This window comes from Neolamprologus brichardi, chromosome 23 (genome assembly GCF_056152115.1).
Source record: "Neolamprologus brichardi isolate AB-2024 chromosome 23, ASM5615211v1, whole genome shotgun sequence".
NCBI lineage: Eukaryota > Metazoa > Chordata > Actinopteri > Cichliformes > Cichlidae > Neolamprologus > Neolamprologus brichardi.
This window is the reverse complement of record NC_142125.1, coordinates 12443104-12467625: the sequence shown is the minus strand read 5'-3', so window position 1 is coordinate 12467625 and position 24522 is coordinate 12443104. Positions and strand designations below refer to the sequence as shown.

The following is a 24522-nucleotide window of genomic DNA, read 5'->3' as shown; positions in this document are numbered from 1 at the left end:
TGAATGTGTGTGAATGGGTGATTGAGGAATGTTCTGTTCAGCACGTTGAGTACTCAAGCAGAGTAGAAAAGGACTGTATAAAGCTCAGTCCATTTAGCCCATGCAGGCACAGGGAGAACATGCAAACTCCACACCCAGCCAATTATTAGGCTGCTGCGAGGGGATGGTACCAACCACCACCAGAAGAAATGCTTTTGAAGTTTTGAACTGAAAACTTTGAAAGGTATTTAGACCGTTACTGCTGGACTTTGTAGAGCAGTTGAAGCATTGAGTCAAAGTGTTCAGGTGCATTTTAAGTCTGGGCTCTTTGCTGGGCCACTCCAGGACAGAGATTCTCATTCTTTTGTGTTCTTTTGCCTCTATGCTTCTCAGCATGGCTTAATTGTATATGCATAAACTTGTATATCCTTTAAGTATGCATGAGGGGCCATAAATAGCATATGGCATACACACATTCTTACGTCTGTCCCCATATTTGCTCATTTCTTAGTTCTGTTTGTTTTAATACTGGACACATAATCATAATTTGACAATATAGTATTATGTACACAAATAGTTAAAGTATAACATAGTGAACATAGTGTAACAATAGATTTATTTGTGCTTATAAATAAAATTTGAAATGTATGTTGTTTCATTCAGCCCCATTTAAGCTTCTGATACATGTGCTCTCTATAAGGGTCTTTGTGTTCTCACTGTCCTCGTTTATCCTGTAATTTGAGCAAGTTTCAGTGTTTTTAGGTGGGACTGATGTGGCACCAAATATCACTTCCCTCATTACAGGAAGAAATGCTGCAGTGTGGGCTTTATTCTTTCAGTTGTTAAGATAATGTTACTGTTCTTACTGCTAATTTTGCTTGAGTTAGCAGGAATAGGCGTTAAGTGATCGGATGTTTCGTCTTCAGTATGTGATGGCATTTTATTTTATTGCACAGCATGTAACAGCAATGCAAAACAAATGTCCTCTGTCTGCTTTTAACTCCTTGCAAGAACATAAAATTTTCCCCAGTCCAGAAAATTGCCTGCATAAAACCTGCACATTAATCCTCTGCGTAAACGTGGGATTTCTGTTTGTACAAAGTAAAATAACTAAAATAACCCTGTGACATCATTCCTTCTAAGTGATCATCAATAATAAGTACCATAAATGTACCATAAATTGGGTACATATGTTGCACACTTGGATTAAAATGAATTGAAACCAGTGTGGCTTTGTGAGTTCGCCTTTACTGCATCTGCAAATATATACATTGACATAGCACAACGTTACACACTTTTGCAGTCTCACACAACTCTTATAGGCGCACTGCCTTATGGTTAGTCTTTAAACTCAAATCACTAATATTTCTTACAGTGCAACAATGAAATAAACATAAACAAAAGATAGTGTGATCCACCAGTCTATATCTGCTGTGATTAAAGCCCGGTACAGGTATAAATCCACAAAAGCGCCACGAGGTTTCCGCACAAACTAATGAATTAGATCTAGCTGCTAATCGTTAGCGTCACGGCTAATTCACATCGCTACCAATAACTTATATACTAATGACACATAGTGGGGATTAACGGCCAACTTTCCCACATTCTCTGCAACCCCGTGGACTCATCTGTAGATACATTTTAAGTTAATTACCATCTTATATCTGCTTACCTGCAAATATATATATGGACATAGCACAACGTTACACACTTTTGCAGTCTCACACAACTCTTGTAGGCGCACTGCCTTATGGGTAGTGGCTAGGCTTATTTACTCCCGCTAGAGCTGCTCATTTTAGGGGATACTCCCTCTTGTGGTGTAACGGAGGAATAACTACCCTTCCTGCACTATGTCATTTTTGGAGACTGGGGCACACATTATTTTACCACAATCAAAGAAAAAATATATTTGAACAATCAGACCATTTAACTAACTATAATATTGTAACTAAAGATTATGGGGGGTGTCCTGTTTTGTCCACAATGTCTTTCTTGTCCTTACACATAAATAACACATACATTTATGCATGTGTTAATATGCTATGGTACATAGCATATTAACATTTTTTTCCATATGATTTTTGTAATTACTTTTCTGGAGCTTGATGTTTTCTGTGCCGTGTCGCCTTTGAGCCAGCAACATCCATTCATTTCATCTTGTAAGGAAATTTAGCATCCTTATTTAACAATAAAACGAAGGCAGCACCGTTTGGGATGGAAACATTCTCCAAACAGAGCAGTGCAAGAGCAATTAGCCCCTGTCTTCAACAATTGTAAGTGCAAATTGGCTGCTTGAGATATAAGACCAATTTACAGAGGCATCTACTCTCGTGCCCTCGAGCACTCTTTGTAATTGCAGCACTTCACATTTATAATAAAATGCTCCTTCGCTAATAAGCATCTCTCGACTGTCCTCAGTCTTTTTGTAGCTGCCCTTATGTTTGACATCTTCACATTTTTTAATTGACATTTTCTGTTGAGGCAACTGCATTGCAAATTATTCCACACGTAGTGTGTTTAAAGTCTATCAGACTTTTTTTTATTCACACAGAGTAGTAAATCCAACAAAGAAGTAGCAGCATTTCGATGTCCAAGTCAAGCCATAAACAAAGATTGGTCCTCATGAAGCTCTATTGACTATTCAGAAGCGTGCAAACTTTGAGGAGTAATATCCGCTGATGGCATGAGGGAAAGCTATGAAATGTCATTTGGTATTAATTGTGCACTGGCTTGGCTGGAGTAAACAGAGATGACATTTTGTGATATCCATGCCTCTCCCACATGCATCGTATTGTCCCAGTTCCATGCCTTAATGAGGCTGAAAGATCATACCAGAGTCACTCTGCAAAGATCCTTCTCTCTGCTTTTCTTCGCTTTTTACCGTCTTTTTGTTAATGTGACACATGTAATCTACACGTACAGAGCATTCCTTTTATAAAGCCACTTTGGAATAATTAATATAATGCTTTAAGATTTTTTCTCCTTATTTTAATGGTTGATTACTCAGTCACATGGTTTGATGTGTGAATAGAACCAATTCCATTATGTAAAAAGAGGTCAAGGCATCCTCATCACTTCCTGTAGCCTCTTTTTTCAGTGAAATAAGAAATGCCATTTGCTCTTTTTGGTTTTGTCTTTTTTTAAATCATTTTAATTATATCTCAGTACAGCTTTACCCCTTTCTATTATTAATTATATTATTATTTTATGTCAAATACAATCACTGTCTTTTGAGTTTTATAAATCCATTGAAGGACAATAAAGGCTGTCACAAGTGCACAGTCAGCCAGGGAAAGCCATGAAAACTGTATAAAATTATGCATATTCCTTGTGTCACTAAAAAAGATCTAAGCCATTGGTCCCCTCTTGCTGTGTCCTGTCATGTGTGGCAGTGGGACATTTAGAACATGGAACATGGAGTAGAGTTAGATGGACTATTCTCAGAGAGATATCTCAATCCTGAGCAGTTATTGTGCTACTGCCCATTAATCTGGAATGGGTAGTAACAATGAGCAGTACAATGAGAAAGATTATTCATAAATGAAGAACATCCAAGGCAGTGGATGTCACAGTAAATTCACTCCAAGGTCAGACTGTGAAATCCTCGGAAACTGGAGAAAAAAGTGCTACATCTCAGACTCTACAGGCTTCAGTTAACACGTTAAATGTTAACGTTCATAACAGTACAATTCGAAAAAGACTGAACAAGTATGGTTTGTTTGAAAGGAGGCAGGAGAAGTCTCTTTTGTCTTAAAAGAACGTGGCACCACAGCAAGGTGGTAGAGGGCTGATGATAGGGGCTTGGTTTTATCATTTACATTTTAAAATTTGCCTCCACTAATACACAGTGACTGGTGAAAGGAATATAATGTTTCGTCTATTGTATCGGCTGTCTACCCTGAAACAGTGACCTTTGCCCCAAAGGTGACCGGACAAAATGATAGATTAACGAGTCCAGAGTGGCATCTTCAGATGTTATATTGTCAAGTTTTTCATTGTAAAGTAACTTAAAGAATTAATGACTGAAATACGTCAGCGAGTTCAACAGCCAAACAGAGTTAGAGCTTCGCTTCCAGGATCTGAAACACATAAGTGAGATGTGGGCTAACCTGCTGACTGAAAATAAGAAACATTTGACCGCTGTGCGGGCCAACAAGAGTTTACCCGCCAAGTACAAAGTCTTGCTAGGAGATTGAATACTTATTTCCCTCAATGGCATGCAAATTAATATGCAACTTTTATAATATCTGTTTTTGTTTGATTTTAGTTTTTTGTTTGTCTCTCAAACTAGAAGAGTCTGTTTGTTTCTTTGTAAGTGAGTAAACTTAGAGATTCAGCCCTGGATCAAATAATAATTTTGCCTATTCTAAATTTCAAATTTATATTAATCGGCTTAATCTGAAGGCAGCAATGTGCAGGCAAAAGAGCAAATAAAAAAAAAATACCCCCAAAACAAACAGTGCAATCAAACTCCCAGAGGCACAGGCTGAAGCAAGAGTTTAAGGAATGGGCAACATTGACACAGAAGGAAAATCTGAAGATCTGTTTTAACAAAGCTGGAAAGCTTAACTGCAAAGAGTAACGAGGCATTCAGCTTGTATAGCTGAACAAGGTGGGCCAGAAACCTCATAGGAAACTAAACCAAACTGGAAGTAAAATCCAATAAAATGCATAACATGAAGTGCTCTATATGCTTGAGGCCTAAAAAGGATTTGAGCACATTTTTGAGATTTTGTAAATCATTAAAAGAGTATGTGAAGAAACAAAATACTCTTCTTTCACTTTCTATCAAGTCAAACAAAAACCTCAGTATTAACATTATGTTACACAGATGTTTTGTTTCATGGCCAATGTTTTCTTTGGGTAGAAATGACCATGGAAGGACATAAAGAAGCATTTTACAGGGGTTAGAAAGGACAAGCTGAAACTGAAATGGAAGAGTAGCTTCTTTGCCGTCGCCTGTCCCCGCGTGTGCAGTAGCTTTGTGATTTAGACGTTTCTCACACTTGAAGCTGCATCACACTAGCTGATTATCACTTGAATCCCCAATATGTAGCTGCAAGGACGCTTTTATAGCTAAATGATTGTTCCTCCTTTCACATTCCACCGATTCCATCGAGATCATACTTGAACCTGAATATGAATTTACACCATCTGGAGCAAAGCAGAAGAGGTTCATTACAAGAAAATCTTGTTCTCTTTGCAGGTTGACCATAAACGCAGAGTGCCAGCTGCAGCTGCACAACTTTCCAATGGATGAACATTCATGTCCGCTCATCTTCTCCAGCTGTGAGTACACTGTGTTCAGTACAGTGTTCATCTTCTACTGTATCTTCCATGTTTATGAGAGGTACAGGATGTATTTTACTCCTCTGCATTTTCAAATTATGTGCATTGTTTCACCATGAGCAGAGCTATACGGGTCACACAGGATCCATATGATCCTGCTTTGTATACTGGGATATATTAACATGTGTTAATACATAAATTGAACAAACACGGAGAACAATTAAGACTAAAAAGGACCTAGGTATAACAAAGACTTTTACATGTCTGCATCCAGTGGCCTATTGCGTTAAATCTTCCTGTACATATCACTTTTCCAAAAAGCAGTTGTTCTGTTCAGTTAGTAGTTTTGTTTTGGGGCATTTATTTCTTACAGTTAATGTAAAGGATGTAGTTTACTTCAAGGAAGAACCATAAAACCACCAAACGATTAGTTTGGTGGTTCGAACCTTGGCAGCTCCAGTCTATATGCCAAAGTATCGTTGGGTAAGAAACTGAATTCAATGATGTTTTCATTGAATTGTGAAAATTAGATAAAAAGCACTTAGGTGTAGGAAAAAGAGCTTGTGTGGATGGGTAAATGAGGCAAGTTGTATAAAGTGCTTTGAGAGGCATTATATAAGAACCAGAATGCAGGAACATTCCTGACTCTACAAAGGCTTTAAAACTTTGGCAGGGCAGATGCGTTCATCCACCTGGAAAAACTGTATTAACTGATAACTCTATGTGTGTGAAAGAGATTATGAAGACCCATGTCACATGTCCCAGAATTGTTGTGCAGTTGTCCAAACGGTTACCACAACTCTTTAATTTAATCAGGTATTTGTGAGAGGCAGCAGGTTTTATCCTCAGCTTTTCATTTCAGTGTGGTTATAAGTAGTCATGGCAACATTTGAGCAACATCTCTTTGGGTAAGCTCATACAGAAGTGCCTGGACATTTTAAAGAAAATAAGCATGCCATAAAGCAGGGGTCAGCAACCTTTAACACTCAAAGAGCCATTTGGACCTGGTTTCCACGCAAAAGAAAACATTCGGAGCCGCAAATACTTTTTGACATCTAAAATCAAGATAACACTGTATATATTATTTTTTACCTTTATGCTTTGTGTGAACAACTAAGGTGTGTTGCTTATGAAATCCATGAAGTGCTACAGAGAAAATGACATTTTATTTATGTAATTAACACATTTTGAACTCTTAAAGAAATATAACAAAAGGAAAGACACCCAGCTGAACTAAAATGATCCATGTAGCAAATAAAAACTGTTGTGAGCCGCCACCCTTATATCGCCTTTGGGCTTTTGGAGCCTTGACCTGGCTTTAAAAAAATAAGTGGAAAAAAAAGCACTCTGCTGCTGAAAAAAGAAAAATTGATATTTGCAAAATTCTGCCTAAAAATGTATTTTACCTGGTTAATGTGTGTGGTCTAGGAGGACGTACCTGAGCGGCACCCGCAATCACGCCTCGCCGCCTTAACGTCTGTGCCGTCTATGCTGTTGTTGGTATGTGCTGGGCTGTGAGCTGAAAAGCTACAGCCGGCTGTATGCGTACAGCAACCGTGTGTGAGAAGTGGTCAATAAAGAGATGCTGAAAAGCATGTTCATCGGGTCTGCCGTGGTATGTTTACAATGGGACTTCTGCTCCCGAACCTCTGTGCACAGCGTCTGCAAATCGGGGCTGTACGAAGTCACTTTCATCTTTATGGAGGACTGTAAGCTGTCATCTGTGAGGCGTGAGCGGTGTTTGTTTTTAACATAGTTCATGGTTGAGAATAGCTGCTGTCATAATGTGGATCCGAAGATCCATAATTAGCCGACCTGGGGTTGAAAGTCTTGATAAATGCATGGCGTTTCGGCGGGTTAACCGGCTTCCACGAGTGTGACGCTTATTTTGAGCCATGAAAAAATTATTTATTTCAATATCACAATAATCTTCCAATTTAGAACTACAAGTTAAAAAAGATCTAACATAAATAAAATACACTTCAGCTAAATACTTCTAATTTATTTTCCCCAAGCCACGCGGAGCCGCACTATACGGACTAAAGAGCCGCAGGTTGCCGACCCCGGCCATAAAGCATGGCGGGGCCAAAAATAACAGTTCATCCAAGATTCCATTTGAGGCTGGCTTAAAAGTGAGTAAGTCCCCATATACTCCCATGTTGAAAAGGTCCAACAGTTCATGAACATAGCTAACCAGTGTTAGCTGATTATTTAGCATAATTTAGTCATTTCTGTCCTCAAAATACTAAAACCGATGCTTTGAAACTGGCAACCAGAGGGGATGTCACAGCGGCTACATCCATATTTTATTACAGTCTGTGCTTGTTTGTTTTTTAGTGGCTTTTAAACATCTGTTACTTGTAGCAGATGACCCAGTACAGATGTTACAATCTAGTTTTATACTTCCAGTCATTGGCCACTTGTTTTGTCCACAGGCCAAACTGAAGGATCTTTAAACATTACAGCTTTCACCAGACTAGCATGCCTCAGCTAACAATTACAGCTTCACAAGGATATCATCAGATGGAACAACGATATGATGCTGTGGATGTTTACATCGCAGTTTCCATCTTGATTTCAGGCTCGCTCCTCCCTTACCATCCAGTAAACCTGGCTCACAGTGAATGTAGAAACGTGTCTAACTTGAAGCTTGAGGTGTCTGTGATGTGTTATTTGCAGTGGACCTTCAGTGGCCTCTCAAATTAGAGGATTGAATTGGTGTGATGAGACCTTGCGCCCTGTGTTGCCTATTAGGGTTTAAAATATTCTCGCTGATCTGCCTTGACTGTGGACCCATCCTGCTGTGATCCAATAAACCCACTTTCTTACCAACTGACATTACGCTGGTTTCCATGACGATGTGTCAGTTTTAAGATTAGTTTACGTCAGATTTGCTTATTTTAAAAGCCATCATGCCTCTGGAGGATTAGAATAATCAACACGGCACATGATTCAATGCAGTGCACACAGATGAAGAGAGCAGGATATAGATTCTGTTCAGCACATGAGAAGCAGAAAACATGCGAGGGGTTTCCTCTGATGTGAAGTTTAATCCTAATCTTAAATGTAAACTTCACAGATGTTTTACGAAATGTTTTATAGTCTTTCAACTCGTCGTTCTGATTTTTGTTCAGACCCATCAGCAACCTTTTTTCCAAGCACTCAGGAGGCTGACTTCCTGCTCTTTACAGCCTGTGGAAACAGACAGCAGACACACAGTGCGGAAGTAAATAGTGAGCACAGGGAAGGGCAGGTGTAATACCTGTTCCAGGTGGCTGGAAACACAAACTTAACACAACTTTTGTCATAATATTTTGCTGTACCTTCATATTTTTAGGGAGTTTGATAGCACCCCATCTAACATATTTTTTAGCTGCTCTTTGTAACTAAACTGTTCAGTAACATCAGGCTGTCATCATCCTTAATTTGAACTTTATGTACACCCATAAGTCAGTGCTTTCTGGCTGAATTAAGGGTGATGGGGACAGTTTTTGAATTTAAGCTTTCTTACTATTTGTTTAAGCAAAAACAGCCCAGTGTATGTTTCTGTTACCCACCCATGTGAGGAGGAATAGCTTATAACTTCTTTTAAGCAGGTGTGGTTTACCCGTCTGTGTTATGAAAGTTACTTAATCTAAAGTAAGAAAGGTTAGAAGGTGAAACTGTTCATTAATGTTTATGCATAAAGCCGAACTAAAGACCTAAAGACCTTTTTGACCTGACTTTTATTTGAATTAACATTAATTCTGCTCACACTTTTTACCTTTTTTAAAATTACTTATTGTACTTTTTTTAATCCTCTCAATTATTGTTCTTTTTTAAATCTGGTTTTATTTATTTTTTTATTTGTGTGTGTGTGTGTGTTCCTGTCTAGCTATCTTTGTGAGGCCCGAAATCTGCATTCTATTATACTTGTGAGAACCAACAGTCACTTGTGAGGACACACACACAGGTCCTCACAAATTTGAAGGCCTTTTTGAGGCTCAAAATGTGGTTTTGGTGTCAGGGTTACAATTAGGTTATGATTAGGTATAGGGTAAGGGTTAAGGTTAGGCATTCATTTTTAATGGTTAGGGTTAAGGTAAGGCGCTAGGGAAACCTCTATGTCAATGAAGGTCCTCACTAAGATAGCTGAACGGGCTTGTGTGTGTGTTTGCGACTATGCTGGGGCTGTTTTGCATATGTTGTTCTGTAAAGTACTTTGAGCTGCAAAGCTGTATAAAGAGTACTATCTCATAGACACGTGCTGGATTGATTGAAGTTATGCATTCTTATCACACTAAAACTTTGTATCCAAAAACATTGTTTTCATATATTTTATTCATGTTTTGAAGGTTTCTGGTTTGTGCAATATATCAACTATATATAATAGTTTTATTTTCATTAATTACTGAAATAAAGACCCTACATGATTACTGTAGGGTCTTGATCTTACAATATAAAGCACCTTGAAAGAACTGTTGTTGTGATTTGGCATTATACAAATAAAACTGAATTGAATTTATTAGGTGAGAAAGTTATCAGAGAAAACTGCTCATCCAACCTTAAAGTCACCATTAACTTCCTCCATTTGTTTAGTCTCACATTTTTTTCCCTAAGAGTTTGTTTTATTGTCCTTTTTTAGTTGACTTCTAAAATCGTCTCCATAAGGAGCTTACACATCCGGCGGATGTACTTATTAGTAAAACTAGTGTTCACTCTTATTCTGTTGTTATTCTGTTTTTTAAACACTGCACTCTGTTTACCAGCTATTTGATAAATGTGTCTGTAGATCATTACTCTCCTCAAAAGAATTCATCACTCGGTTCTTCTGCATGTTTTTGTGAGAAATTAACATTTTGGAGGGAATATTGTAACTCTTAGTAATAAAAACTGTTTACTGAGGATATTACATGTTTTCAGATGAGTCCTTCATTTCCAGGTCATTACTGAGAGCTATCCAATTTCCTGCAGTTTTAAATGAGTAGTGTTATTGTATGATCCTGATAATCTCTTTTTCACTGGATTTCCTGCAGAAATGATCACGCAAAGACACTGACCTATTTTTCTCCTTTGGGAACCTGTGAAACAGCCAGATGCTTCAGGTGCAGCTACTGTAGCTTCATTACAACAGAATTAAACAGAAAAAACAATACCAATGACAAACCTCATTCGTCATTGTCAGCTAATCAGCTTTATAGATCTGCACACTTGCAATTTTACACCAGAGCTCGGGGAAAAATCAATTGTAGAAGAGACTGAGATACCAGCTCCAAGTGCAGCAGAGGCAAAAAACACAACACTGCACTTTCAGTCAGGAGCATGAGCAGTATATGAAAAATATACAATCTCTGGTAAGGAGCATGACACTTTTACAAATAGGAGTCCTCACTCCCATGTAGGGCTGCTCAATTATGGCAAAATTGATAATCACGATTATTTTCACTGAAATTGAGATCTCGATTATTTGACGATATTTATTTAACAATAGCAATGTATTGAATAATGACTTAAAAGATTGTCAAAAAATAATATAAAATAGTGTGCAAATACTGATAACAGTGCAAATGTTTGCAATATAAAAAATAAATGAAAAATGTAAACATCTATGTTTAGTGAACTTTGCAGTGTTGCTCTGTGTTGCAGCTACGACACTGTAGCAGAGTTTACACACTATGTCTACTTGATCCACGTCTGACTTCGCGAACCCATAATGTTTCCACACCACTGAAGTTTTTTTTACCTCTCTTTTCAACCAACAGCAGTCACTCTCCTCTCCAAATAACTTCTGCTTAGCTTTCTGAGCTTCCCTCGGGTCCTCTTAATTAGCGGTCCCCAACCCTCGGGTACAGGTCCGTGAGTCGTTTGGTATCGGGCCGCGAGAGTTGAGGCTCAGGTGTGAAATGTATAGTTTTCAGGGTTTTTATCGGTTTTCAGCGTTATTTTGTTATCGTTTTTATCGTTTACTCGGTTTTCCTGGGTCTTTTCATGTGTGTTATGAATAAATTTTCTTTTTTTCGGTACCGGTACTAGTTTTATTTTGTTGTATTTATCCGCGACACCTTAAAGGCCGGTCCATGAAAATATTGTCGGGCATAAACCGGTCCGTGGCCCAAAAAAGGTTGGGGACCGCTGCTCTTAATTGTTGTGACATGTGTTCGAAATGCAGAGAGGTGCGCTCGATTTGCCACATGGAGCAGCGCGAGAGTAAAGCACGAGGGAGGGGCTAATAATCGGCTCAGTCATTTTTAATGATCGTTGAAAGCCTAGATCGTAATCGAGATTAAAATTCGATTAATTGAGCAACCCTACTCCCATGTCAAATTTCTAACATTTTAAATAAAAAATTCCATCACTGATACTTTTAAATACTGATACTTTGATGGTTTTGTTTATTATTTTTAATAAAGTTCTTTTTCTTAAAGACCAAACCAATATTTTAACAAATTTCCAAAAAGGAATTCAAATAAATATTTCCATGTAAACCTGGAAATGATTCAAAAAATTTGGAGACATTGCTCTTGAACTGGTAACCACCACCAAAATGTCTCCAACCTGACCAAAAGAAGTAACTCTGCGTTCTTTAGGCACCTGTGTAAAGAGCAGCAGTTCTCTGCCTTGTCAATGTCAGAGGTCAGAGAAGAGATGGAGAAAGGCCAGACTGCTGGATTACAGCAGCATCCCGCACTGGGTTACACTGCTGTCGGCTAAGAACAGGAAACTGAGCCTACAGTTTACATGGGTGCATTAAAAATTGCAAACATTTTGCTTGGTCTGATGAGTCTCGATTTCTTCTACTGTCAGTAGAGTCTGAATTTGGTGTAAACATCATGAAAGCATTCACTCTACCTTGTGTCCAAGGTTCTGGCTGCTGCTCGTGTATCAACTGAGCATCATATAAACACACAGCCTGCCTGACTATTGTTGCTGACTGTATCCATCCCTTTATGACCCCAGTGTACCATCTTCTGATGGCTGCTTCCAGCAGGATACCACACCGTGTTGCAAAGCTCAAATCATCTCACACTGGTTTCTTGAACGTAGCAGTGACTGAATGACTGTACCCACACTCACAGCCTCCACAGTCATCACAGAAGATTCACATCATACACGTGCAGTCGACAAATCTGCAGCAACTGTGTGATGACAAGAGGGCCAACCCGCTACTAGCAAGGTGTACCGATTAAAGTGGCTGCTGATACTGATATTAATGATGATATATTACAATGTGAACAGTGAACCCACAGTCATCTAGAAATCCCAGTCTCTGAAAACATGCATATGGATCAATACCTGCTTTTGCTGGTTATGGGATTAATTTGACCAAATAACCACAGATTTAAATTGAATACATTTTTATTTGTTGTTCTTGTCGTGTCATATCTCTCGGATAAATCTGTTACTGTTTGTATGAAACAGCTGACGTCTGAAACAACCGTTCTGCCTCGTGGAGTACCTCAGGGATCTCTTTTGGGTCTGATTCTTTTACTTTAAATTAGATGGCATATCAGCTTCTTCAGACTTTTCGGTTCAATCATGCTGGTGTCAAAGGCTGAACTTGAGATGAATTTTCATGCTTTTATCTCTTCGTATTTGGAATTTTTGTAGCAGTCTTTTTACTTCAGACTTTAAGACTGTGCAGAATCCTGTCACAGAACTTTTAACTGGTGCCAACAGAAGATCACTCACCACTCCAGTTTTGGCTTCTCTTCATGTTTTACCAAACATTTTAGAATTCATTTTAAATTTTTAGTTTTAACTTTTAAGACCTCCATGGTGGATCTCCCCAGTAAATCATGACCTGCTGAAACCTCAGACTTTTTGCTGCTGACCCCACTAACAGCTCTAAAACTTGTGGGGATCAGACTGTTCAGGCAGTTTTACCAAGGTTGTAGAATTCTCTTCTGCTCTCTCTACACAGCACAGACTCTACTTCCTCTTTTAAAGAAGCAGCTGAAGATATTTTTATAGAGTCAAGCTTATAATCAGCCTGTTTTATGTTGAATTATATTATGCTTTACATCGTTATGATATACTTTTAGCTAACTATTGTAACCTTTCTTGCTGATGTGCATTATATGGATTTTGTTCCCTTGCAGATGCATTACGTATCTCGCCTTGAGCCATTACTAATGCTTTATGCAAATCCAGTGTAAGAGGCCATGAATGAAGTTAGTTTGGATAAAGCGGTGCTCTCAACAGATGTTGTATTCTATACATTTTTAGTTTACGAAGGGTTTGGTAAATATTTAATGACAGCATTAATGGAAGAATGGAAATGGCGAATGGAAGACTTGTGGAAAATGTTAATAGAAGTCATTCATCAAGCATGTTTGAAAACAATTAGCAGTTCCCTCACGGTTAATGTTTTTTGTTAATTGAAATCCTATTAAATCAAATTGCTGTCAGGCAGTTTCATAATTTTGTTAGCTTTTCTACTTAAAATGATTATGTGTGTGTTAAAGATTCAGGCTAGCATTACACCAGAGAAGAAATGGAATCATTAACCCATCGTTAACCTCACATGATCAATTGTAAAAGCGCTTCCAGGCTCTGTGTGCAGCTCGTGAAGGTCAGACGTAACATTTAGATGGACTCACTATCTTATTGAACCAAAGCTTTCATTTAATCTGCTTCATTTTTGCCTCTGTCTTCATCCCAGTCTTTTCATTAGCCAGCATCCACCTCAAGACAAATATTGCTCCGGGTGGCCCTAGGTCTGTCTGCACAGGGTATCCATCATTAGGATGTGACATGTAGTGCCAAGGGTCACACACACACATATGCTCTGTGTAATTGCAGATGGATACCCACAAGATGAAATGATTTACAAGTGGAGGAAGAACTCTGTGGAGGCGGCTGACCAAAAGTCCTGGCGTCTGTACCAGTTTGATTTTATGGGCCTGAGGAACACTACAGACGTCATAAAGACTACAGCAGGTAAAGAAGCACAAATTCATCTGTTTAACATTCGTAAACATTGCTGCTACCAAGCTGGAAATGGGTTGATATTTGGAGTCGGCGTGCATTGAGCTTCATTTCCACTCCTTCATTCTTTTATTGTGCAACAATTTGTGTTATGAAATCATGTTTAGCCAAACTGTTTGGAGACTAATTTGGGATATTAGATGCCTATCATGCTCAGAAAAGAAACGGCAACAATAATAAGAAAATCTGGCAAGAAACAACAGATAAAATATTCACAGGATTTTCACTGCCTTCCACTCCCACTGCGGGATTTCATCCAGTTTGTCAATGAAAAATTACTTCTTTCTGTTTAAACTGCAAAGTCAAACTCTTGTTGTCCCTGGGAGGTCCCTACTAAGATAAATACATATTCATTAGTTAGACCACTTACTGTTATCTTTTTGTTTACACTGAGATTACAAACAGTAAAGGTCCCCGAAATACAGCTCTTTATTTCTCCATCTGTCATTAAATACAGTTCACTGAACGCGTTTTTGCCCAGTGGTTCCCAAAGTGGGTGAAGATGACCATAGGGAAAATATATAATATTATATATAAGTATATAATACATATACTCATCAACTCCTCGTGACGTGGTAAAGAAACTGAGAAGTCTAACAGGAAATAGAGGCTGTTCACCTTCAAACTAAAATCTACACCTTTTGAAACATGTTGGTTTCAAAGGCACTTTTTCTGTTTCTGGTTTGATTTTTGGTTTTTTGTTTTTCTTTCACAACTTGGTTAGTTGGCAAGTGTTTGCAGACTAATTGGCATCATCTTGCAAACTATGGATAACAGCAATCAATAAAAAGAAGAACGCGCAGCATGTTCCATGAGGATGAAGTAATGCTTCATCAGCACGAGGTCCAGGACACCATTATCACACTTGCATTTAGAAGGTTTCAAAGTATGGCAAACTAGCTACTGTAGCAACTTATTAATGTTAGTGTGCTTTATCGCCAATGCTTTCGAAGCCACGTCACTATTACTTTTTGTCTTGTGTGCAGTTTGTGTTTTCCCCTGCTGACTTGGTGGACTTGGTTCTTGAGAGTGTTTGGATTTCCACTGGAAAAAAATCCATTTCCATAACATGTGTCAAACTTCCGTAACTTTTTTTTTAACTAAAATAAAGAGTCACGGGGCAGCTGCTGTTGTGCATCAGTACCACAGAAAACAGCATTCATGCTGAAACGCATTCACAGGCTTTCAGAGGCGTTGAGGACACTCTCATCTTTTAAGATTTGTTACGGTCTGCTGACATAATGGCAGTAAAAAAAACTGTTATTTTTTCATATTCATAAAATTCTTATATTTAAAAATGTTTAATTTCAGCCCTACTTGACTTCATTAATGTTGCCAATTACTGTAGGAACAGTGAACGTCTGTGTCCACAAACAGTTTTTTATTCTGCGAATGTAATCCTATCTTCTTCTCTCTTTTTTGACATATTCGATGAAGCTCAGCATTTACACCACTCACACTTCTCACTGCCTGTGTGGTTGGGAGATGAGGCTGATGTCGCTAACATGACAGTAAATGAAACAGTTTGGAAATACTTTACCACAGACGCTGATACTAAAATACAGAAAAGCAATTACAGAGTGTAAACGGATGAAAAGGTTTTACCAAAAAAAAAAAGAAATGACAATGATGTATATGTAGTATCAAAAACGGGTTCTGATGTTATGTCAGCAAATTTCTTTTAGGGCGTAAGTAGTTAACTTCATGGATTATCACTGACTGAAAGCATAACTTTTTCTAATGTATTTCAGTGTTCCTCTCAGTAATATTAAACATCGGCTGTAGAGAGAAATAATTTATAAGGGCCCGCATTCACAGGAAGCTGTATGTGATCTGCATAAGGCTGACTCAGCTCTTGTATTTTTAGAAATGCTATACAGTACTGTTCAGAGGTTTTTGCCTCTTAAATTAAGTAAAAACTCTTCCAAAAGCAAAGATACTTCATACAACATGCAGTAAGCAGAAATAAAATGAGGCAGGTAATTTGTTCCGAGCATCTTGTGGAACTTTCTGCAGCTGTTCCGTGGATTTAGTCTCCGTGTTTTGTGTCTTTGTGTAATCTATATGTAATCTATGTTCGACTCTGTGGTGTTGTATTCAGGGGTCTGTGTGCAGGCAAATAATTCACAAGCAGCTGTGAGACTCTTTTCAAAGGCAAACTGAGGAAAGTTTCATTACTCACTGTAGAAATACCTGAAAGGAAAAAGAAATTCTCAATATTCGCTTGTCAGATTTCTTCTGGAGGCGTTCATTTATCATCCGAGCGAAGCAATTTATAATTCATCTATATATGTGCCAACATAAATTTGATAATTAGTAACAATCTCTCAGAACATTAAACTTTAATGAAAATAAATGAATGGCAAAAACCACCAATAAAGAAATTTTAACTGGAACTGTTGCATTTTATATGACCAGACTTCCATTAACTGTCACGTATCTAAATATCCTTATACATGTTCACAGTGATACTGCCCATTGAGGGCAAAGGCAAGTACACTGACTGTGATGCTGGGAAATAGAGGCTCACTGCACAGTGCTGCCTTTATTAGATTAAACAGTGGAATTACCTGATCTTGTTTTTTAATGGCTGACAGATTACATGTTACTCCCCGCTGCCTGCCTGCTGTCTTTAAAGACGTGATTGTCAGGCAGGTGGAAAACAAAGTGATGATTATGATTCTGGTCTGTAGTTCTCGTGTTACCCTAACTCACAGTTCCACCTGGCTACATGTGCAACAGTATCTTTTCATTTGCCATGTTTAAAAAAAAAAGAAAAGTTAATACTTGTTACCTGATTGGAATTATTATTTAATAATAAATTTATTATTATTAGTTATTATTCTGTAACATGGCCTGAAATGTCATTATCACATAATTACTCATTAACAGTATAAACCTTAGGCTACACACACAAAAATAAATAAATGAATGAATAAGCCGAGAAAAAAATTCAAAGTGATTAAACTGATGTGCAGGTAGAAATGCAGGCTACGTTGCTCATCGTCACACACTGGTTTTTGGTCAAGTAGTCAATATTAATCCTACAGGATTTGTGTTGGAGAGCCAGCACTGGTTTTCATCCATTCTATACTGGGCCATAATTGGACAGATTAGGCAGCCAAACTGTAAAACCAGTATTTAATGCTATAGCAATATAAACATCTGTATACTTAACTTATTTGTACATAATCTGTTCATAACTATTCCACAATTTATACTACCCTTATCTGTATATAATCTGCTCTTATAGCATTTTCTGCTCTTGCACTTCTGATTAGATGCAAACTGTATTTCGTTACCCTGTATTTATACATGTGTAATGACAATAAAGTTTAATCTTAATCCTAATTAGAAATCTATGTTAAAATCATATGCAAATAATTTATTACTGCACCAAATCTAAAGGACTAAAGTAAAACCACAGACAGCATACAAGAAATCACATATTGGCTTGTATATCAAGTCTTGTTATGAAGCCTCGATAGCAGCTTTTTAGCCATTGCCATCTTTGCACTTTGAAACCAGATGTGATAAGGGGAAGGGGAAAGCGGGAAGTCATTAGCCAGTGAGCATACCCTGGATAATCTTCCTCTTGGAATGACCAAAATGTACAAAATGAACTTGATGTTTTAATCAGCATAACCTGATATAAGTTACTGAGCCCATAAACCAGAAACAGTACTTATTTATATAGAAAAAGAAAGTCTTTTTGCAACAACGGTTCACGCCCCTCTGGTGGTCTTTAAAATAAATGCATGTTTAAGGCACTTTTGATATACTTTTTAGACCATTTTTTTAATGCACTTGAAAAACTGTTTGCACATTTAAACGGAACTTGTGTAACTTGTGTATGATAAGTGACCTTAAAGGTTATTTTATTAATCTTTGTAGCTGTTTCACAGCTAGCTGTTGTCACTCACTGCTGTTTGTTGGTTTGTTTGGGACATTTATGGCAAATGGCCTGTATTTGTATAGCACTTTACTAGTCCCTAAGGACCCCAAAGCGCTTTACACGTTCAGTCATCCACCCATTCATGCACACATTCAGACACTGGTGATGGCAAGCTACATTGTAGCCACAGCCACCCTGGGGCGCACTGACAGAGGCGAGGCTGCCGGACACTGGCGCCACCGGGCCCTCTGACCACCACCTGTAGGCAACGGGTGAAGTGTCTTGCCCAAGGACACAACGACCAAGACTGTTGGAGCCGGGGCTCGAACCGGCAACCTTCCGATTACAAGACGAACTCCCAACTCTTGAGCCACGATCGCCATTTATGTACTTATTTAAATGGTAACAATGCAGGGATTGCAAAGAAAAAAAAAGAAAAAAGAAGAAGACATTTGTGGACTTTTCCACAATCTTTGTTTCAGCTTGCATTCTTTGGCCAGGTTTACTAATGCCCTGCCCCAGCATTAAAAAAAAGTGTTTTCTATTTACAGAGTGCAGTAACAGGATTGTGTATGGGAAGTCACAGTTTCACAACTGACCCTGTTGCATGAAATTCCTTCTGAAGTCGCAACATATAGGGGGGAGAATATTTAAATAAAGCTTGTACACTTATTTACCAAAGGTTTGCGATATGTAGTTAATGGTTAATCGCACCAGTATTTAACATGTCTTATTTTTTGCACTTAATATCGAAATGAAAGATCCACCCCTACCATACGAGCGCTGTTAGGGGATTTGCACGCTGTGCTGCCCCATTTAGTAAATCTGACCCATTGTGTGGAATTTTTTACATGATCAGAACAACTGATTGAACCATCTAGAAGTTTCACATGGTTGTTATTTTCACACACAGGCGACTACGTGGTGATGACCGTGTACTTTGACCTGAGCAGAAGAATGGGCTACTTCACCATCCAGACATACATCCCCTGCATCCTCACTGTGGTTTTGTCCTGGGTGTCCTTCTGGATTAAAAAAGATGCCACTCCAGCCAGAACAGCTTTAGGTACAGTGAACTGATGGCACCTGAGGGTCTGTCTTTAAAGGAACAGTACTGCACCGCATTAAATACATGGAAATAATACAGGAAGCATTACTTCAACATCCCACTTACAAGATTTAAGTTTGCACTTTTTGGTTATGTGTTTTTGAGGATTCATCTTTATGTGCTTCTCAGATATTTGTCACTAAAATCACTCCATCTGTCTGCTCTTTTGTGTTTTTCTCTTTCGTGCATGCTTTCTGTTGTTGTGCAGTCCTGTGGAACATTTTTTGGGAAGGTAACAATTTTTATTTTCTCTCTTTTTCTCCATTATTCACATCTGAGTGAGGAAATATTGACCCAGCCTTGAGTTAAGGGATTGGACAAAATGCTGAGTTTAACCACTAAAATTTCAAATTTATAAGCCTTCTAAATGTAGCTGTGTAAGCTGTTTTTACCACTGTTGTGTGAAATTATATTTTTGCTGATGAATGTGCTGTTATTGGAGCTAAAAAGGAAAATGCTACAGCTCGGTGTCACAAGGCTCCCTGTATCGCCCACCATCACCGTGTTCGATACTGTTCGCTCACACAAAGTTAGAAAATGAACGAGTGCTTTTAATCTGTCATCTTTGCTCTAAAGCATGCCGATCAATGGCTTGCAAGTCGGGAAGAAGAATGAAGATAATGAATGGATCTTAGATGTAAGCTGATTGTAAATGTATCTGGCAAGCCAGGCCAGTGTGGGAGTAAAGATAAAGCCCCTTTAAGACTCAGTCAAGGTCAGAAAACCTTTCAGCCGACTTACACACTTACACTTTTAACTTTGCTTAGTAGCATGCTTATACACTATGAACATTTCTTTACAGAACCTCATAGTTTCACATTTTAAGCTGTCAGTAAAAAGTAAAATGCCTCCGAGACGTTCCTCTCATCCAACCTGCTATTCATGCTGTTGTTTAGAGGAAAAACTCTGTGTCACAGCATCAGCAGAAGCCAGGTAAGAGTAATCACTGTGGCAAGCAGAGGCTAAAGGAAAAGTGCGAGATGTCCGCCTGAAATAGATGGGGCCAGCTTGTTACCATAGGAACCTCAGTGAAACAGTAACGGATGTTTTTTTTTCCTTTAAAGGCATCTCTTTAAAGCTCACAGAGGAGTGAGATTGGCGAGCGAACAAATGAAATTATTCTGAGATGCTGGAGGGATAGAGGTCTTCATTATATCTAATTAATTCATCGTTTGTCACATAAATGACACATTTGGCTTCTAACACGACTAAATAGCACAAGCAAAATAAAATAAAGGCCTACTGTAACTAATTTAATACAGAGCGAGCCATGACAATTAATAGGAAAATATGAATTAATACAACATAAGAAATAACCGTGTGTTTGGAGGACTGCATGTAAATACGCTTCTGTAATTTTTACATGGGATGAATTCCCACACGTGTTGCTCATTATCACTCTTCATGCCCATCAGTCGCATCAAACCCCAAAAACAAGTGTTGTTGTTGGTGTTGACAAAGGATATGTTAATCAAAAACACAAATTCAGTCACCTACTTTGTCACTTTTTTTGTTTTTACGTGGTATTAGTATGATTGATCATGATTATTATTATTTATAATACAGAGGAGGTACAGGGGTTAGGAGAGTCTCCTCACAACACGAGGTTCCTGAGTTGGAACTCTCCATGTGGAGTCTGCATGTTCTCCTGGCGTCCTCCCACAAGCCAAAGACATGCATGTTAGATAAATTGGTGATTCTGAATTGGATGTAAATGGTTCTTATTGTCCCTTTGTTAACCTTGTGATAGATAGACTGGTAAACGGGTTGTACACCTCTCACCTGATGACAGCTGGGATACGCTCCAGCCCCAACCCACCCACACCTGCCTTACACCCCATAAATCGAGATGGAGCTAGGAAAATATACAGAACTAAAACAGAGGATGAACTGAGAAGCCTGTTTTGAACACGCACAGCTACTCTAGAGTCAAAACTAAATATGTAGAGCTGGTGATCAGCACTGTAAGGCAACTTTAACGAATGGGTAAACGGGTTCTTTGCTTGTGGTGATCTGTTGTGTTTAAAGCAACAGTATCACTGATCTCTTCACTGTGACTACCTTGTCTTTGTGTACTCATCTGGGTTTTCAGTGCTGCACTTTCATTGAAATGAAACCATCAGTGTTCTCTTGCGTCTCAGCGTCTAATGTGATCATAAAGGATCTCGAGGCAATCACCTCACAGATGTGTCGATGTTTATGTCGATGAGAATCTCTCGGTTGTGTAATCCTCGTCCTGCCTGGCTTTTGCCGGACTGTCTGAAACACTGAACACGCAATGCTTTTTTGAGTTGTTTTTCCACTGTTATTGTTGTAATTCTGCATCACCAGCTCAAGTGTCTGTAGAGATTTTAATGTTGGCATTGTATCACTTTATAGTGATGTGGTCAGCAAGCGCAAACAACAAAACTCAGTTTGGACCAAAGTCACATTCCAAGTGGAAACAGATCCAAAAAACTTGTGTTTGACTGAGACGACTTTTGTTTGTCCTTCAGGTATAACCACAGTTCTGACCATGACCACTCTCAGTACTGTGGCCAGGACATCACTGCCCAGAGTGTCTTATGTCACCGCCATGGACCTTTTTGTCACCGTCTGCTTCCTGTTTGTCTTTGCTGCTCTGATGGAGTACGCTACGTTAAATTACTACTCATACAGCGTTCGAAGACCCAGCTACATGGAACCGAAAAGACTGGTGAGCTAGTTTGTGTATTTCAAACAGATGTGTTAAATAGTCTCACTGAGTTAGGTCAGTGAACTCTGAGGAAAACGGTAAAATTTAGATCGAGGTGATGCCTTTATGCACAGGATTTATTATTATTGTCACGTGTTAGAAATTAGCTTTTTTTCTGATAGTGCTTCGGTTCTGTTATCAAAGGATTGAAGTAAGAAAAGTGCTCTGAGATGAGATGATGTGATGGTGCCTTATATACGCGCTTTGATAGAACCATCACTATTTTACAGGACAGGCGGACCATCAAATAGTCCACCTCATGTCCTGTGCTCTCATCTTACACTTAGTGTCGCACATGAAAATGTTTCCAGACACCGTTAGTGGACACACAACAGACTCAGATGTTCTTTTACTTCGTCCACTCATGTCAGCAAAGTATCTACACGAAGCATGAAGCGCATATTTCAGCTTCTTTTATCAGCATCATGATTGCAGTGTGAAAACGTTCCCTGTCAGATTTTTAGACATCATTTCTGACAGCTTGCAGATTAATCAACAGGTGGAAAGCTGTTGAATTATACTCTCTTTCATTTTGCTTCAAAGTTTCCTTGCAGGGGAGGTTATTATGAACGATTATTAAAAAAAAATAGATATAAAGACATTTTAATTCGGGCTTTAAGAGGCTACTGCCCGTGTTATGGCAAAAATGATTTACTACCACTGCTGCACTCACTATTTCCCTCTTGGAGAACATGTAGATATCAGACATGTTAAGAGTTTGTCTAGACTGAGCTGCCCTAACAAGGGCCCAAAAACACACAATTGAAAAACATAATGGATATAAAGATGTAAGTTATTCTCCCTCAGAATACTTTAATCTTACTGAGACTAAATGGCTACAAATTGGACTTCAGATCTGTAACCATCAAACTTTCTGGACAATGTTCTTCTTTAAAAACTTCTAATGTGATGGGGGGAAAGCATTTGGTACTCAAAAGACTTCTTGTATTTTCAGAACTACTCGGTCCTCGATGTGAGACCTCCTCCACACACAGTCATCGCTTTAAACAACTCCATGTACTGGCAGGAATTTGAAGACCCTTGTGTCTACGAGTGTCTGGACGGGAAAGACTGCCAGAGCTTCTTCTGCTGTTTCGAGGAGTGTAAAGAAGGCGGTTGGAGGAGAGGCCGCGTCCACATAGATGTACATGAACTGGACGCATACTCCCGCGTTTTTTTCCCCACCTCCTTCTTACTCTTCAACATCGTCTACTGGGTAGGCTATCTCTACCTTTAGCACACTGAGGTTGCCTGCTTGGTTTCAGGAGATGGGCAGTGCAGCTTAACAGAGGTAATTCAATCTGAATAAAAGGTAACACCAAATAAACTCTTTCCTGTGGACCCTGAAGCAGTTACCTGGAGATGAAAACACAGTCAAGAGGACTGTGTGTTTGTGGTGTGTGTGTGTGTGTCTCTGTGTGTGTGTGCAGCCCTGTGCCTGGCAGAGATTTCAGCCTCAGTGGCTTCAGGTATGAGAATACATCACAATAGTGACTCTCTTCATATGCTGTACACAGAGGGATGTCAGGATGGACAGTGCACTAACGACGACTTGAAGACGAAGAAGAAAATGTGTCCCAGACTCCTCAGTCAGGAGGATGGCTTGTGTTGTAGGGAATGCTTTTATCCAGTCATTAGTCAGATCCAGATGATGAAAATCCAAGGATGTTCAAACCACTCATAGTGCCTTCCTCTGGAGGGGTAGATACTATCTGCTACAATAATCAGGGAATAATGATTTATTAAGAAAAATAGAAGAGCCTGGCTTTGACTGATTATGGCTATTCTCATTCAGAACCCCATTTAAAAAATGGCCATTTCTTGGAAAACACAAAGGATTATTAGATTCTTATCACTTCATTATGACTTTCAGCCACTAGACATGGCTCATTCCTCCTTTGTCACAACACTTTGAGTTCTCTGTATGTTATAAAGATCAGGCTGGTAAAAGGACGATTCAAATGAACTTGACAGCCAAGATAACAGCGTGTGCTTTACTGGTATATTTTTTATTACATTTTATGGTGTTAAACCAATTCTTTCAATGGTTCTTTATACTGTTTGTGTTACTATAGTAACAAGTCAAACTGTGGGTTTTACTTATTCTACACCCAGAGGTGAGAGGAAAATTAAATTACTGAAGAAAAGTCTGTCTTTGGCACAAAAGACCAGCCGACAGAGATCAACAACCACATGTATGTGCTTATGAAAAAAATACTTTCCTTTGAAAGACGTGCTTTTTCTATATTCTGCAAAATACACCTGTTGAATTCCTTGTATTAGATAAGAAGACTTCCTCCAGGACCTATATATGAATTTAGAGCTCGCAGCTGGATCGTTTAGCTTAGCATAAAGACTATCGTCTTGGAGTTTATGAATTTTTCCTCCCTGCAATTTGGTTTTTGCACATACGAGAATAAGTCTACTCTGCTTCACTTAGTTTGGCAGGACCAACATCAGTCACACCGATAAATCTGTAGGAACGTGACAAAGATGTGGCTTCAGTTAAAATGATCCCATTTAACTCTAGAACACTAATGTGCAGTTTTG

General features: G+C 38.7%; 1 protein-coding gene across 2 annotated transcripts in view; it reads left to right on the top strand.

Annotated features, from left to right (window-relative positions):
- The window catches only part of gabrg3 (gamma-aminobutyric acid type A receptor subunit gamma3), a 69849-nt gene extending 46640 nt beyond the window's left edge, over window positions 1–23209 (top strand). Inside the window, exons 5-10 of one of the 2 annotated variants that reach the window (XM_087835935.1) lie at window positions 5186–5268; window positions 14050–14187; window positions 19044–19196; window positions 19447–19470; window positions 21734–21933; window positions 22928–23209. In XM_087835935.1, coding sequence (XP_087692061.1) covers window positions 5186–5268; window positions 14050–14187; window positions 19044–19196; window positions 19447–19470; window positions 21734–21933; window positions 22928–23209 — 880 coding nt within the window. The remainder of the gene's footprint in view (window positions 1–5185; window positions 5269–14049; window positions 14188–19043; window positions 19197–19446; window positions 19471–21733; window positions 21934–22927) is intronic. The other variant, XM_087835934.1, reaches the window with a different exon arrangement.
- Window positions 23210–24522: the final 1313 nt, after the last annotated feature.